The sequence below is a fragment of the Colletotrichum karsti genome (assembly GCF_011947395.1).
Source record: "Colletotrichum karsti strain CkLH20 chromosome Unknown Scaffold2, whole genome shotgun sequence".
In the NCBI taxonomy this organism is placed as follows: domain Eukaryota; kingdom Fungi; phylum Ascomycota; class Sordariomycetes; order Glomerellales; family Glomerellaceae; genus Colletotrichum; species Colletotrichum karsti.
In genome coordinates this window covers 332,383-347,062 of record NW_024065902.1, presented here as the reverse complement: position 1 = coordinate 347,062, position 14,680 = coordinate 332,383, and the positions used below count along the sequence as shown (strand labels likewise).

Genomic DNA, 14,680 nt, shown 5'->3' with positions numbered 1-14,680 from the left:
TCTTTAAAGGTGCTCAACCTCCCGCATCTTCTTGACTCCCTCAAGGCTCTCCACCATCTTGATCAGTCGCGCGTAGTTGGGGTACACCTTAGCCATGTCGACGCCGATCTTGTTGCCCCAAAACCAGAACACATAAAGATTGAAGTCGGCCGCAGTCAGCCCATCACCGACAGCAAACTCCCGCCCAACCAACTTCTCATCAATCCTAGCGAAGGACCTATCAACAATCGCCCTCCCCTTCACCTCGACCTCCTTCCTCGCGCCCTCCGTCTCCGCGAACCTGGCAGGCCTCCAGAGCGCACCGAACCCTGTCGCGTGCAGCGTCCCAGACAGCCAGGCCAGCCACTCCGTCACCTGGGCGCGCTGGACCGGGGTCTCCCCGAACAGGCGGGCGTGCGGGGCCACGGCGTCGATGTAGGCCAGCACGGCCGGCATCTCGGTGATCACAGCGGCGGAGGACTCCGTCGCGAGGGCCGGGACGTAGCCGGTTGGGTTGATCTTGAGGTAGTCGGCGTGCGAGAGGGAGCCGTCGGCGGCGCGGAGGCCGAGGCCCGGGGCAGAGGGGTCGCCGGCGGAGGGGCCTGGGACCATGGGGACGGCGTGGAAGGGGATGTTGAAGTGGGCGAGGATGGCGTGGGGGACGAGCGAGCAGGCGCCGTCGAAGCGGTAGAGGGTGAGCATAGGAGTCGACATTTTGAGATGGGTTGGTTTTGTGGATTGGGGGTTTTGTGAGTGAAGATGTGTTTTTGAGGTGTGTATAAGTGAGATGTAAAGACTGGATTGGTGGTGTTGTCCGTTGAATCTTCTCGGGCGAAACTCACGATCTCTTATACAAGATGAGTATGAACCACCGCCTGAGGCACTGGCGATCCTCTCAAGGGCGCGGGACCTGATTCATAATCCACGATGACCAAGATGAGACCAGCCTGTCCAAAATAAATACCCGCCCTTCAATCCTTCTTAACATCCGCCAATGCGCAGGGCGCTGGCAGTTTTCAAGTCCACGAGGGCAGCACCCAGTACGCCCTTTGCACCACACAATATTGCAAATGAAAATGCTATGCGGACGTATTTAGCATCCGGGCGGACTCGCGCCTCACGGCGGACTCCCGCCTGGGTTGACGTCGGAAGGAAGCCCGGCCGCTTTTGAAGGCGCTTTAGCTTGATCCTTTGCTCCAGGTTTCATTCCCCGAGCGTAGTGACCTTCACCGAGCACTCACCGAAAGACAACCTCGGTGTATGCGGGGTAGCGGGGCACTGACCGGGCTTTAGCCGCCAGATCGCCTCCAGTGACTCCCCCTCCGTACCCCTCCATTGACTCACTTTTTTGGCGATACCTGGTCCTAAAGAAGCCCCGCCACCGTGACCCCCATTCCCTCCTCCTCCTCCCGAACCGGTCGACGACGAAAAGCACAAGATCCAAACCGCACACTCGAAATGGCCTCCGCACCCGAAGCACCGACCGCCGCGGTCCCCGCCGAAGCCGTGGCCCCCGCCGCCGCCACGAGCACCGGCGGACAAAAGGTCGATCCCTGGAACGTGTCCGGCGAGGTTGGCGAGGATGGAAAGGTCAAGGCGATTGACTACAAGGTACGGACCCTCCAATTGGCGTCCGGGAGTGTTGCCGCGGACGGGGAGATAGAGCACAATTGGGGTTCAGGGAGGCGGAGGGCTGACGTGGGCGCGCGTGTGTACAGAAAATCGTGGACGAGTTCGGCACGAAGCTGATCGACGACGCACTTCTCGAGCGCTTTGAGCGTGTCACGGGACACAAGCCGCATCACTTTATGCGTCGGCAGATTGTCTTCTCCCACCGCGACCTCGACCTCATCCTGGATCGTTATGAGAAGAAGGAACCTTTCTTCATTTACACCGGTGCGTCGACGAGGTTTGGAAGGGGGGAGTTGTAGACGCGGATGCTGATGATGGTTGGTGATGGTGTAGGTCGCGGACCCAGTTCCGACAGCATGCACATCGGACACGTTATCCCGTTCCAGTTGACGAAGTGGTTGTCGGATGTTCTTGACGCGCCGCTGGTGGTATGTTGCTCTGGCTATGGACGAGTTGGAGGTGTAAGTTGCTGACTTGGTATAGATCATGATGACGGATGGTGAGGCACTCAATGGCTTGCGAGCGACTTTTTTCTAACGAATGCGGTAGACGAGAAGTTTCTGTTCTCTGAGAAGAGGACAGTCGAGGAGGTTATGCACTACACAAGAGAGAACGCCAAGGACATGTGAGTCGACACCGAGAGTCGGCATGTTGTCCGCCACGACTGACCATTGTAGCATCGCCATTGGCTTCAACCCGGAGCGAACGTTCATCTTCTCCGACTATGACTACATGGGCGGCGCTTTCTACAAGTAATCCCCCGTAATTCCAACCACGCCTTAACCATCCTAACACACTCCCTCAGGAACATCACCCGCGTGGCCAAGCGCATCACGGTCAACACGGCCAAGGCCGTCTTCGGCTTCGACGACAGCTCCAACATCGGCAAGGTGCACTTCGCCTCCATCCAGGCCTCCTCCTCCTTCGCCAACTCCTTCCCCCACATCTTCGGCGACGACGAGGCCCGCACCACCCAGATCCCGTGCCTGATCCCCTGCGCCATCGACCAGGACCCCTACTTCCGCGTCACGCGCGACTGCGCCGCCGGTCTCAAGTACGCCAAGCCCTCGCTGCTGCACTCCCGCTTCCTCGACGCCCTCCAGGGCCCCGGGTCCAAGATGTCGGCCTCCATCGAGAGCAGCGCCATCTTCATGAAGGACACCCCCAAGCAGATCGAGAACAAGATGAACAAGTACGCCTTCAGCGGCGGCAAGGTCACGGCCGAGGAGCAGCGCGCCGAGGGCGCCGACCCTGATGGTATGTCCCTCCGTCTTTTTGAATGTTTTCCTGGCTCAATACTGACGGAGTGTAGTCGACGTCTCGTACCAGTACCTCCGCTTCTTCCTCGACGACGACGCCGAGCTGGCGCAGATCCGCGAGGACTACCGCACCGGCAAGATGCTCACGGGCGAGATCAAGAAGCGCTGCGCCCAGGAGCTCGCGAAATACTGCACGGCCTTCCAGGAGCGCCGGGCCAAGGTCGACGAGGAGACGGTCGACCTCTTCATGGCGAGGCGGCCGCTCGTCTGGGGCGGCTCAGAGAACCTCAAGAACGTGCCGATCCGCGAGAAGGCGGGCGCCGAGAGCGCCGCGGCGGAGGGCGGCGACGGAAAGATGACTAAGAACCAGCTCAAGAAGCTGGAGAAGCAGAAGCAGATCGAGGAGAAGAAGGCGCAGAAGGCCAAGGAGAAGGAGGCTGCCAAGGCTGCCGCGGCGTGAGGTGGAGGGATAGAAAGAAAGAGATATATACCCACGAACAAGAATTGCGTTTCTGCATATCTCTTTGGCTTACTGTGATGACATTGTTGACCTGACTACAGCATCGCGGTTGAAGCACGTTTTCGCAATCAGTACATGGCCCATCCCCCGCTCGCGCTGATGACCTGCCCACTAACCCACGAAGCCTCCTCGCTCGCCAACCACCCGACAATCCTCGCCACCTCCTCCGCCGTCCCGACCCTCGCCTGCACCGGCGTCTCCCTCTTCTGCATCTCCACGATCTCCCGCGGTATGTTCTCCAGCATGTCGCTCTGCACTGGCCCGGGGGCGACGCAGTTCACCGTCGTGCCGTCCGCACCGAGCTCGCGCGCCCAGCACCGCGTCAGCCCCTCCAGCGCGGCCTTGGACGAGCAGTACAGCCCCAGGCCCGCGAACCCGGCGCGGGCGCCGACGGAGGAGATGTTGATGATTCGCGACCCCGGGTTGAGGCGCGGGAGGAGGGCCTGGGTGAGGAGCAGAGGGGCGCGGACGTTGAGGTCGTAGACGGCTGCGAAGTTTTCGGTTGTGATGGTGCCCAAGGGCGCGTTGAGCTCCGTGCCGGCGTTGTTGACGAGGATGTCGATCTTGGAGGAGGGGCTGCCGAGCCATGTTGTCAGGGCAGCGAGAACTGTTGCGGGGGCGGAGGGGGATGAGAGGTCTGTTTTGCAAGATGTTGCGAGGGGGTGGTGTGGGAGGGAGGTGATTTTGGTGAGTAGGACGTCGACCTTTTCGGCGCTGGTTTCGGAGGTGTAGAGGAGCATTATCTTCGCGGTGAGGTTTGTAAGTGGGTGAATGGTGAGATGAGGGGGGAGAGGCTTACGGATGCGCCTTGTTCGGCGAGGTGGAGGGCCATGCTGGCGCCAAGGCCGCGGGATGCTCCTGTTACTATGGCGATTTTGTTTTTGAGAGACATTGTAAGGAAAGATGAGGATGGTTGGTGGTGATGTTATTGAGGTTGGAGGTGAGTTGGTGAAGTGATCGTATTGTGAGAGTTGTTCGACGGCGATTTATAGATTCACGAGGTACGCAGGTCTGACATAGAGATGACAGCAATGGCTTGTTCTTGCGGCGCCGACTTACACGCATAGCTCAGGTTTGGCTGCATGTCTGATGCCTTCCTCGACGTCCATCGGCGATCGGGGAAGTTGCTCTCGCCATTCTTTTAACGCCGATGGACGGCGTTAATACCGACGTTCTTTGCTGTCGGCGATTTCTGGGGGTGCCCTCCGTCTTACTTATTGTCACATTCCCATTCGGTCGCACGAAGGATTCTGTACCTGGAGCCGATTGTAAGATTCCTGGTTGATGATCTATGATGGTCCCAAATGGTGAATCTGAAATGATACCGAGTGGCGAAAGAGCACTCCATTATCTCAGCCTGGAGCTTGAGTGAGCCTTCATAATCGAATTCCAGCATTACACACTGACGGAGTGGATGTAGAAATGAATCGAATTTCGGGGACTTGCTGTCATGTAGCTATGTTGTATGCTTGATATTAGTCTATGTGTATGAGGTCGCTTGTCAACCCCATTTTCGTTTACGCGAATGTCGAAGATTTTCAAGGTGAACACGGATGCTCATTTACCCTGTCCCTGAGTGAAATTCATGCTGTAGCCTCCAGAAGCCTCGTCCTTGACCATCTGGAAGTTGTCGGTACTAAGACCAAACGGCTTCAGAATGCCGTTGCCCAGCTGTGAATACTCGTTAGCCGTGATCGCAAGTAACATCAGAGGTACGACTCACATCCTTGAGCTTCCCCCACATCTCGGCCGTCTCCTTCTCCTGCGCGGCCTTGGTCCTCGGCGGCAGCACTCGCAACTGGGTCTGCACGATCTTCCGGTCCGCGGGCGTCAGGTTGGCCATCTTCGAGAGCGCCTTGTAATCCTCCTCGGCGCCCGCGAGATTCTGCCACCCACCCTCCTCGCTCCGCGCCCTCGCCCGTCTCATCAAGGCCTTGGCGCGGATCCTCAGCACGTCCTCGCGGCGCTTCTGCCGCGCCGCCTCCTCCGGGTCGTCATCGCTACCAACCGGTGCGGGCGCGGCTTTGCTGGCGCCGGAGCTGACGATCTCCTCCTCGACGTCCTCTTCTTCGGCCTTTTTCTCCTCCTCACGGCGCTGCTGCTCCAGTGCGGCCTCCTTCTCGATCCTGTCGAGGCCGTCGAGGGCGGCGGTGGCGCTGGAGATTGCGTCTTTCCACTGGGAGAGCTTAAGGTGGCAGGCGGAGATGTTTGAGCGGAGGACGGCGAGTTCGTAGTCGAGGTAGTTGGGGCAGACGGCGACTGCCTCGTCATATTTTGTGATGGCGGCTTCGTATTTTGACGAGGCGAAGAGGGCGTTTGCTTCAGTCTTGTTCGCGTTGGACTCGGCGAGGAGGGACTGCGGATGTTAGCGGTGATTTCAATGTGACTGTGTTGCCTCGATCAATGGCCGGCTGAGGGTGAGTTCTGAGCCCGGCTCTCATGCTTCACCACAAAAGTGAAGCTGAGAGCCAAGAACGTTTTGAGACCGAATGAATTTCAAGTGATTCATCTCATCAAGTCGCAGTTATGAGAGTAGCTTACCGCCTCTTCCTCTGGTGAGAACTTCTCTACCTGCTCCTGCTCCTCCTCAGGTTTGTCGACCTTTTTGCCCTTATCCTGGGCCTCAGCGCCAGCGTCTTTAGATGCCATCTTGCGTTCGTCACCGAAACCCAAGGTGTGGTTGTCTCTTAGGATGCCCGGTGAAATCAACCTGAAAGCGGAGACGGTCGGCCACAGAAGACGGTGGAAATGTCGTCACTGTCTCGTCCCCACGTGGATCTGGACGTTGAGCTCAGTGGAACGGGACGGACGTTGAGGCCGTTCACATGCGCCGTTTTGGGGATGCAGGGCACTATTAGCCGCTAGGTAAGATGGCGGGGACCCCTCCGTTCTGGAACCTCAGCGGCTCAGGCGCCTGTCTCTGCCATGTCGCGGTTCTCTTGGCGAATTGAGTCTTCAATGTCATGAGTAATGAATTGAAGCTCCCTGAAAAGGGAATCAGGTCCCGAAATAGAGCTGGTTTCCAAGTGTTTGCTGCTCTATTATTTCTGGAATTTTCCTTTTACGAATTAAGCTTCATTCATTGTCAAATGCTCTAAATTCGAGGTCGAATGCACCCAAATCGCTGACGTAATACAAAGGCCAATGGCTGCAGGGAATATGGACCCCCACTTTGGTCCCTGAGCCAATTTTTCTCCCGGGAAAGAGCTGAATTGACCCCTCCATTGTCGGCGCCTTCCGTCCCCGTTTCCACCCCGCTGCTCCTGCCGCCTTGCGCCTGCCTGCCTTTGTCGTTCTTTCCTCAATTCACCATTGTGCTGTTCCTGCCTCAAAGACAAAAGGCCTTTTTGTTTTTTTCTTCCCTCCTCCTTCCACCTCCAGCCTCGGCCTCTCCCACTACAAAAACCTCACCCACCAACCCAATTGAGGCAACTTCTTCCTGACTTCACCACCCAGGAACGAGACCTTCCACTTCCACCCTCCTCCATCACAATACAACTACTTGTTGCATCTTTCCCTGTGCGACAACTACCTTCCTCCATCTTACGCTACGCGCAATAAAATACTCTTCCTCCACCAACTCTTACCTTCACAAATCGTCACATTCACACCACTTACCTTCACAATGGCTCCTCGCACTGAGTAAGTCCCCTCCAACCGCGCTGCTTACCTTCCAACCATGACTGACCTCTTCCCCTTCCAGCTTCCCTCCCGTCCGGGCCTGCCTCTTCGACATGGACGGCCTCCTCCTCGACACCGAGGACCTCTACACTGCCTGCATCAACATCATCCTCGAGCAGCAGGGCCGCCCTCTCCTCCCCTGGTCCATCAAGGCCAAGCTCCAGGGCCGCCCCGGCCCCGATGCCACTCGCCTCTTCCACGAGTGGGCCCAGCTCTCCATCTCCCCCGAGGACTACCACGAGCAGCTCTCCGCCCTCCAGCGTCAGATCTTCCCCACCACCAAGCCTCTTCCCGGCGTCCCTGCCCTCCTCGCCAACCTCGGCCGCACTCGCTACTGGGACCTCAAGCCCGCCGACGACAAGACCGCCGCCGACAAGCAGGACCCCCACCGCGTCCACATCGCCCTCGCCACCTCCTCCCACCTCGCCAACTTCAAGCTCAAGTCCGACCACCTCACCGAGCTCTTCTCCGTCTTCCCCTCCCACCGCCGCGTCCTCGGCGACGACAAGCGCATCGCCCCCGGCCGCGGAAAGCCCAACCCGGACATCTTCCTTCTCGCCCTCAAGTCCGTCAACGACTCCCTCCCCGCCGGCGAGAAGCCCATCACCCCCGAGGAGTGCCTCGTCTTCGAGGACTCCGTCCCCGGCGTCGAGGCCGGCCGTCGCGCCGGCATGCGCGTCATCTGGTGCCCCCACAAGATGCTCCTCAACGAGTACGCCGGCCGCGAGAAGGAGGTCCTGGCCGGACGCACCGGCGAGGCCGGTCAGGTCGACATGCACCAGGTCGGCGAGATCGACGACGGCTGGGCCGAGTACCTGCCCACCCTCGAGAACTTCCCCTACGACAAGTTCGGCATCACCATCCCCCCCGTCGCCGTCGACAACGAGCCCTTCATGAAGGAGAACGTCGGCCAGGTCCTCGTCGACGCCACCAACGGCTCTCCCTCCGCCTAGGCACCACTATCTTCTGCGATACATCACAGGAAAGAACGTTGGAAATCTCGACTTGGCATACCGCAAAGTTTGGGTCTTCATATTTTTTTCTCTGGATTCTCCTTTGTCCCTTTTTTTGAGCAAGCTTCTTCATTTTTTACGAGAAAAAAAGACGACGATAGATGGACCATGGATCACGAACGATAATGGAAGCGGAACAAGGTCACGGAATTGGGTTTGGGATTCATAGACGAAGAGAAGACCTTCGGGAAGAGAACCTGCACAGACATTTCTGCTTTTTTTGAGACGAAAAAAAGAAGAAGCATTGGCATTGCGATAGAAGATTCCCCCCAGAATTAGAGAGAGAAAGCAGAATACCACCCCAACACGCACGCAGAGCCCCCAAATGATACCAAGATATGCATACAAACACACAAACATCTGCCCTGTCCCAGTTTTTCGTGAAGGAAGAAACAAGACTAAAGTAAAAACAAAGTAGCGGTCGAAACATCGTCCGAGTATGTGACAAAAAAAAAAAATTCTCATGGTATCGAATGCTCCTGGAGCATGGTCTGTCTTGTCCCATCCCCCACTGATGCCGCATTCGACATTTTCCCCGCCTCTCTGAAAGTTTTTGCCGGAACGCCTCCGAGGTTCCATAATCTCTGCCTGGACCTCGCTCCCATGAATCGATCGATGCCTTCCTCCTCCTCCTCCTGCTGCTTGCCGCAGATGCGATGCTGCCGGCTGTCCTGTTGGAAATCCATGTTTGCCTTTGCCGCCTTTGTCAGAAGGGCAGCACCCGGAATAAAAAGAAAAGAAAAAACCCCTTTGTTGGGAAGATGAATGAGAAGTCGGTAAGAAGAAAGAAAAGGGTTCGCGGGAAGAAGGCCATGTTTTGTTGGGTCATGATCGTAAACCTGGCAGCCAGTGCCGTCTTTTGTTGTCATCTGCAGGTTGAAAAGCAGGACGCCTCCCTTCCCAATTGGGCCAAAGAATATTATATGAAAGAGGATAACCCCAGCTCTTGTCAAGAGCGAGGCGTAAGTGAAGAACGTGGTAAAGAAGTCTCGGCAAAGAACGCCTCATAGGAAGGTCTGGGAGTTATATGAGTTGGACCGGTTCGGCGGCTCGTACCAGTTCTGATAGGGGTGGTTCGGGAGGGAGAAGTCGGCGAAGCTCAAGGGGTTGACGAGAGCTTTCATTGGCGCCGACGACGAGCTGCTCGTGCCCGCGGGCTGCGAGCTCGCCGCCGCTGTCGCCATCGCGGGCGGGTTCCCGGGGGGCCCCGTCGTCGCGAAGAACTTTGAGCCTCCTCCGGGCGCTCCTCTGGGGTCGACGGCGGGACTGGCAGACGCGTTGGGCCAGCCCCAGGTCTTCTTGAGCTCGGAGTGGATCTTGCCGAGGCGCCAGCCGGACTCAGCGTGGATCTTGTCGAGGATGTCGAGGACCTCCTCCTGCTCGCGGGGGTCGGTGAGGACGGCAGAGGCGATGGCGAGGGAGCGGATGGCGACGGAGGCGACGCCGCGGTCCTTTGTGTGCGCGACGATGCCGCAGACCTGGTGGGCGTGATGGAGCTGCAGGGCGCGCATCTCCTCGGACGCCTTGCCTGGTTCCATCGGGTTCGTCTGGGCGAGGAGGCACTGGGCCGTGTGGTAGAAGAGGCGGCCGATGATCGCGGCGCGTTTGATGAGCCTAGGGGAGTTGGTCAGTCTGCTGGGTACGTGCAGGGAGGTGTTCGAGGTTGAAGAGGACTTACCAGACATTGGGGAAGGCAGACTTGGAGTTGGTCTGCGATGGGTAGAGGTATCCAAACGGATGCATCGTCCTCGGACACGCGTTGTTCCACTTGTCGCACAACCTCTTCAGGTCCTGCCACTGCGCCAGCCTGTTGCCCAGACGAATCTGCTCGTCGTGCGGGCTTGGTTCCTGGAAACGGGGGATCGTGGCGCGGAAGTTCGCAATCTTGGCCACGATGTACAGGATCCGGTGAACCCACAGTTCCTCCGACCCGAATCCGTCACCAGAGGAAGCGCTGGCGCCGTCGGCGGCGAAGTCCATGTCGAGACCCCACGAGTCCGGGTCCCACGACGTCTGCCAGTTGAAGGCCAGGCAGGAGAGGACCTCCATGCCGATGTTGAGCCAGAAGCAGGCGGCGCCGATGCCGGAGGACCTCGCGTCCCACTTGCACTCGCGGATGAGGGCGCGGGCGCCGGCGATGTGGTTCATGCGCTGGGCGGGCTTCTCGGACATGATTTCGTACACGTTGAGCACGACGGCCGTCGTGGCGCACTCGCCCGTGTTGCGGTCCGGGTTCTGGAGGCTGCGGAGAAGCTGGGTGGTCGCGGTGTCGTAGTAGAAGAGAGCCTTGTCGTCCTGGTAGGCCGGGTTGACGAGCGTCAGGTGCTTGACGCCGCAGGCGAGGAAGGCGTTGAGGAGCATGGGGGACTTGAGGGAGTGGTAGGGGATGAGACGGGAGAAGTGCTTCTCCTTGTCCAGGGAGTCCATCCAGACGCCGACCTCCTCCACGAAGACCTGCATGTAGAGTATCTCCTCGGGAGAGTTGAGGTACTCGCGCTCGCCTGCGGTGGCCTTCTCGCTGGGTGGGGGCGTCATCATGCCGTCGGGTGCCAGAGGGTTGGCGGCCGCGCTGGAGCGGTAGCTCGGGGGCGGCGCGGTGGGTTGCGGTACGATCGACGCGGCAGACGAGGCGTCGCTGTCGCGGTGGGCGTGAGAGCGGTTGGCGCCATCGCGGACGGAGGCATAGTGCTCGTAGTGACCGTACGGGTGAGGGTGGGCCGAGTTCTGCGGGGTGAGGTAGGCAGTCTCGCTTTCGCGGCGAGGCGGGTAGTCTGCGATTCTCGGGGGCTCGGGACGGCTGTGTTGGGGATAGGCGTATGACGGCGGAGGCGGAGGCGGAGGGTGGTGCTGGAGGTGAGTCCGGGGCGAGACCGAGATGTCCGGGCCGGGAGCGGCGCGGGCGTGAGGGAGGAGGTGACCCTGGTGCCGGAGTGTCGGCTCCAGATGGCTCGTCTCGCGGCGCGGGGCGGCGACAGCTTGTCTGTCCAGATGCGCGTATCGGCCCAGTCCTCCGACGTACTCTGATGCGATCTGCCTAGATTCGTCTTGGAATTGTACTGCGGAAGACGTGTCAGCATCGTGATTCGCTGCAGGGCCCGGCTATGAGATCAACGGTCCATCTCTCCGGACTTACCCGACCACTCAACCGTGGGAGGCATAAACGGCGGCTTCTTCACTTGCACGTCTATGAAATTTAGCCGTACGCCGCGTTTGCATTCTCGATTGCTCTTCCTGCAATTTAGACAATCTGGCAAGCCTTCGTCACATTTTAGATGCCGTTCTCTACACGTTAGACACCCCGTTCTCACTCGTTTCGATTTCGTGGCTGTCGCGGCGGCGGCGGCGGCCGACTTCCCGGGGGACTTTGCGGCGACGATGAGGTCGCGGGAGGGGGTGAGAGAGTGAATGCTCGCGCTGCGGCGGGGCGGGATGTGAGAGCTGGGCAAATTCATATCGGCGGTGTTGTAGGGTTGACTGTGATGGTGGTGATGGTGGTGTTGTTGCTGAGGGTAGTGCTTGAGATAAGACGAGTTGGAGGGCTGCTGGAGCGCTGCTGCGTCGTTGCCAAGACTGAAATCAGTGGTGAAGTCGGAAGAGAAGCCGAAGGATAGAGAGGAGACCTGGTCGTCGTCGTCGACGTCGAGATAAGACTCGCTGCCGAAATCAAGGGGCGGATGCTCAAAGGGGTGCAGCACCGCCGGACCAAGGCCAAAGCCTGGCACGAGGACGCCTGCAGAGGCGTCGTATGCCTCCAGGGCTACCGGGAGGCCGTCTCTGGTGAGAAGAGACGGTGATTCACTGAGGGCTGAGGACACCCGGGTCGGGCGATTGAGGCGGCTTTGTTGGTGTCGTCGTGGGCATTAACCGTGAGAGCTTTCCGTAGAATTGTCGTCGGGAATTGTCTCTCACTATGAGAGTGAGAGAGAGAAAGACCGAGTTCGCAAGGCGGGGAAAATGAGCAGGCGTAAGGTTGCTCAGATGTTACGAGACCACAGACCCCGTGAGAACACTATGGTTGATTGAAACGTTGTGATTTCGAATATGCAAAAGCTTTCGTGGAGAGAGCGCAATCGGGAAGCGGATAGGCGGCGCGGCACACGTCTTGGTTGGTGAAACGGTCGGTGAGAGGCGGAGAAGCGGCTTCGTGAGAGGAAAAGTCGAGATGCGGAAAAAAGTCACAAGCTTTAGCGTCCCAGTGATGAGTGAGAGAGTGAAAAGGGACAAAAAGACTGCGCCAGGACAGAGCCAGATTGACTTGACTAGCGCAAGATGGCGAGGTGTGAAGAGTGGTCCTAGGTACCCTCTTTCAGTCCTTGGCCGTTGGGTTGGTTGGTGGTAATGGTGGTGGGTGAGACTTGGTCCGTTCTCGTGCCGCTAAGGTCGGTTTACATATGCAGGAATCCCTGGCGAAAGGTGTGGCCTGTCTGGGGCGCGTGGGTGGGCGGAACAGAGTTCTCGTTCCTCTTCCTGGTGGTGTGTGTACCGATGTATTGTGTGCTGTGTTGTGTGTGTGTCTCCTTGTACAGAAGTACAGATGAAATGTGTGGATGAAGAAGAAGAGTGTCGAGTGTCGAGAGTGTATGTGTGTATCTCCGGTCGTCGGCGGGGTTCGACCCGGCAAGAAAAGCGTATGCGATGGAGTTGATTATTATTAGGCGAAGAACGGGAGGACGAGAGTCAAAGGAGAGAGAGGATGCCGTAGTAAAAAGGCGTCGTCGGCAGCGGGTGTGTAAATATGGAGAAAGCCGCTGAAGTGAATCTCTCGGCGGCACGGAATCCCTTTCCCCCAAGTCAGGTTCGGGTCAGGTTCAGGGGGTTGCTGGTTCTGGGTTGTGGAGGTCGAGAGTGAGAGAGAGCGTCGAGAGCCAAGACAAAGTCTTGAATAAAACGCTACCTTTGAAGTGTACGAGTGCGAATGTCGCAGACACAAATGCAGAACACAGCTGAGAGTCTTGGTATTCCCGTCGTCTGGGATGAACGACTTGGTCGGTTCTTGGCTGAGTCTCTGAAGGCTTGATCGTGAGTCGGAGAGGGTAAGTAGGTTGCGCGGCTTCTATCTCGAAAGTCGATGTTGATGAGGCTCTGATGCTCGCTTCTTCCTTTTAGGACATCCAGAGACAAGAAAATAGGGTGGATGGTTAAGTTCGGGTAAAGACGCGGTTGTCGGAGTGGGCAGTGGCCGATGGACGTCGTTGGAATTGAGTGAGTCCAGAACCTTTTTCCACGGGAGACGCAGAACAGACCAGCCAGACAGACAAATCGAAGACGTCTGGTCGAGCTCGGGTCTTTTTGGTAGACGAGGGGGGTGAGTCTTGTCCCTCTCAGCGTCGAATCCCAATGTCAACGTCCAAGGTACCTCTTCTTGCTCAGCTCAGGGTCGTTCGTTAGAGAAATGGAGTGGGCGCAGAAAGCGCACGCGTGGGCGCATGTGGAGAGGCTGAGAACTGAGAAGGGGGAGACGAGGGCGCCGGCGGGCGAGATAGGGCGTTGCTTCAGAGGGAGAGACGTCGCGAGACAGAGGGAAAGGAGATCCGGTCGATGGAAGTTGAGGCGACGTGCGATGGAGACGATGGGCGACGGGGGGGTGCGACTTGTACGCGTCTGTCTGTGTGGCTGTGACCTGAAGAAAAGGGGAGAGAGACCGAGAGAGCTTGCAGCGAAGTGAGAGAGATGAGCGACCTTGAGAGACACCACGACGTGTATGATAAAGACACCTAGGGGCGTGATCGTATTCACGGTGCCGACGAGGCCTCTCGCTTGATTTAGCAGTTTGGTGGGATCTTCTAAAACCGGAGCGGTCCCTGGTTTCCACTTTTTAAGATGGAAGAAGCGTTTGCCGACGGTGACAGCTCAAATGTTCTCTGTCTGTGGCTGAATATTGGTTATATTCGCATCTGTTAATGGACGTTGCTGGAGATGTTTGCGGTGAGCTTGTTACTCTTGCAGTTTTGGCTCGACAGCTAGAGAGACTCGACTCGTTTACCGCAACGACTACCCGTACTCCAAGAGCATCGGCGATGAATATGCCCCATGTGATGATGTGGTCCCGATATTTCCAGCAATTGCGCCGGAAAAGCCGTGACGGAGCCGATACCCGAGTGAGAGTCGTCGACCGGCACCAAACTCCGGCATCCATACAGCCAGCTTGAGGGGAGAACGGATCGATATCCCTTACCCGACAGCACAAGAATAGTCCAAGAACTACCTTTGTCGTACACTTGAGCAACTGCCCACAGCTGCTCCGGACGTTGCACATATTGCCAATTCTCCACGATCGCAATTCGAACTTGAAGAACAACGGAAGAAGGAAACGGATCATCCTGCGATCCATGTCCACAGAGAGAGAGAGAGAGAGAGAGAGGTGAGACTCTCGGACCACACAACGACACACAGCCACAACGCTTCACCAATCAATCGCCGCCCGCTTCCCTCCTCATGCACCCGCTCCCACATGCCCGTACCTTGCGCGGGACGTGTTGCAGATCCGCCTTTCCGGGGTTCCAGGCGCCGCTAGAATGAAGCTCGAGGGAACACACCATCACTGGCCTAGGGACTTTTCTCATCGCAACAGACTGCGCTGAAGGAAACGGGTGGAT

The 14,680-nt window shown here is 58.0% G+C and overlaps 6 protein-coding genes across 6 annotated transcripts; 2 read left to right on the top strand and 4 right to left on the bottom strand.

The window, feature by feature from the left end:
- Window positions 1–3: 3 nt before the first annotated feature.
- On the bottom strand, window positions 4–693 carry CkaCkLH20_00658 (uncharacterized protein; the record flags this gene model as incomplete). The annotated part of the gene is made up of 1 exon (XM_038883378.1): window positions 4–693. One exon carries the CDS (start codon window positions 691–693, stop codon window positions 4–6), a length of 690 nt encoding a protein of 229 aa, XP_038750973.1.
- Window positions 694–1,437: 744 nt separating this feature from the next.
- On the top strand, window positions 1,438–3,330 carry CkaCkLH20_00657 (tryptophanyl-tRNA synthetase; the record flags this gene model as incomplete). Its single annotated transcript, XM_038883377.1, has 8 exons — window positions 1,438–1,590; window positions 1,698–1,875; window positions 1,945–2,039; window positions 2,095–2,110; window positions 2,161–2,236; window positions 2,289–2,363; window positions 2,417–2,868; window positions 2,924–3,330. The coding sequence occupies 8 exons, from the start codon at window positions 1,438–1,440 to the stop codon at window positions 3,328–3,330; spliced, it is 1,452 nt and encodes a 483-aa protein (XP_038750972.1).
- Window positions 3,331–3,458: 128 nt separating this feature from the next.
- CkaCkLH20_00656 (3-oxoacyl-(acyl-carrier-protein) reductase) lies at window positions 3,459–4,130 on the bottom strand (the record flags this gene model as incomplete). Its single annotated transcript, XM_038883376.1, has 1 exon — window positions 3,459–4,130. One exon carries the CDS (start codon window positions 4,128–4,130, stop codon window positions 3,459–3,461), a length of 672 nt encoding a protein of 223 aa, XP_038750971.1.
- Window positions 4,131–4,947: 817 nt separating this feature from the next.
- Window positions 4,948–6,039, bottom strand: CkaCkLH20_00655 (tetratricopeptide repeat protein 1; the record flags this gene model as incomplete). Its single annotated transcript, XM_038883375.1, has 3 exons — window positions 4,948–5,061; window positions 5,114–5,746; window positions 5,932–6,039. 3 exons carry the CDS (start codon window positions 6,037–6,039, stop codon window positions 4,948–4,950), a joined length of 855 nt encoding a protein of 284 aa, XP_038750970.1.
- Window positions 6,040–7,124: 1,085 nt separating this feature from the next.
- On the top strand, window positions 7,125–8,024 carry CkaCkLH20_00654 (haloacid dehalogenase-like hydrolase; the record flags this gene model as incomplete). The annotated part of the gene is made up of 1 exon (XM_038883374.1): window positions 7,125–8,024. The coding sequence occupies one exon, from the start codon at window positions 7,125–7,127 to the stop codon at window positions 8,022–8,024; it is 900 nt and encodes a 299-aa protein (XP_038750969.1).
- Window positions 8,025–9,088: 1,064 nt separating this feature from the next.
- CkaCkLH20_00653 (C6 zinc finger domain-containing protein) lies at window positions 9,089–11,839 on the bottom strand (the record flags this gene model as incomplete). The annotated part of the gene is made up of 4 exons (XM_038883373.1): window positions 9,089–9,698; window positions 9,763–11,140; window positions 11,218–11,268; window positions 11,380–11,839. 4 exons carry the CDS (start codon window positions 11,837–11,839, stop codon window positions 9,089–9,091), a joined length of 2,499 nt encoding a protein of 832 aa, XP_038750968.1.
- Between the last annotated feature and the right edge of the window lie 2,841 nt (window positions 11,840–14,680).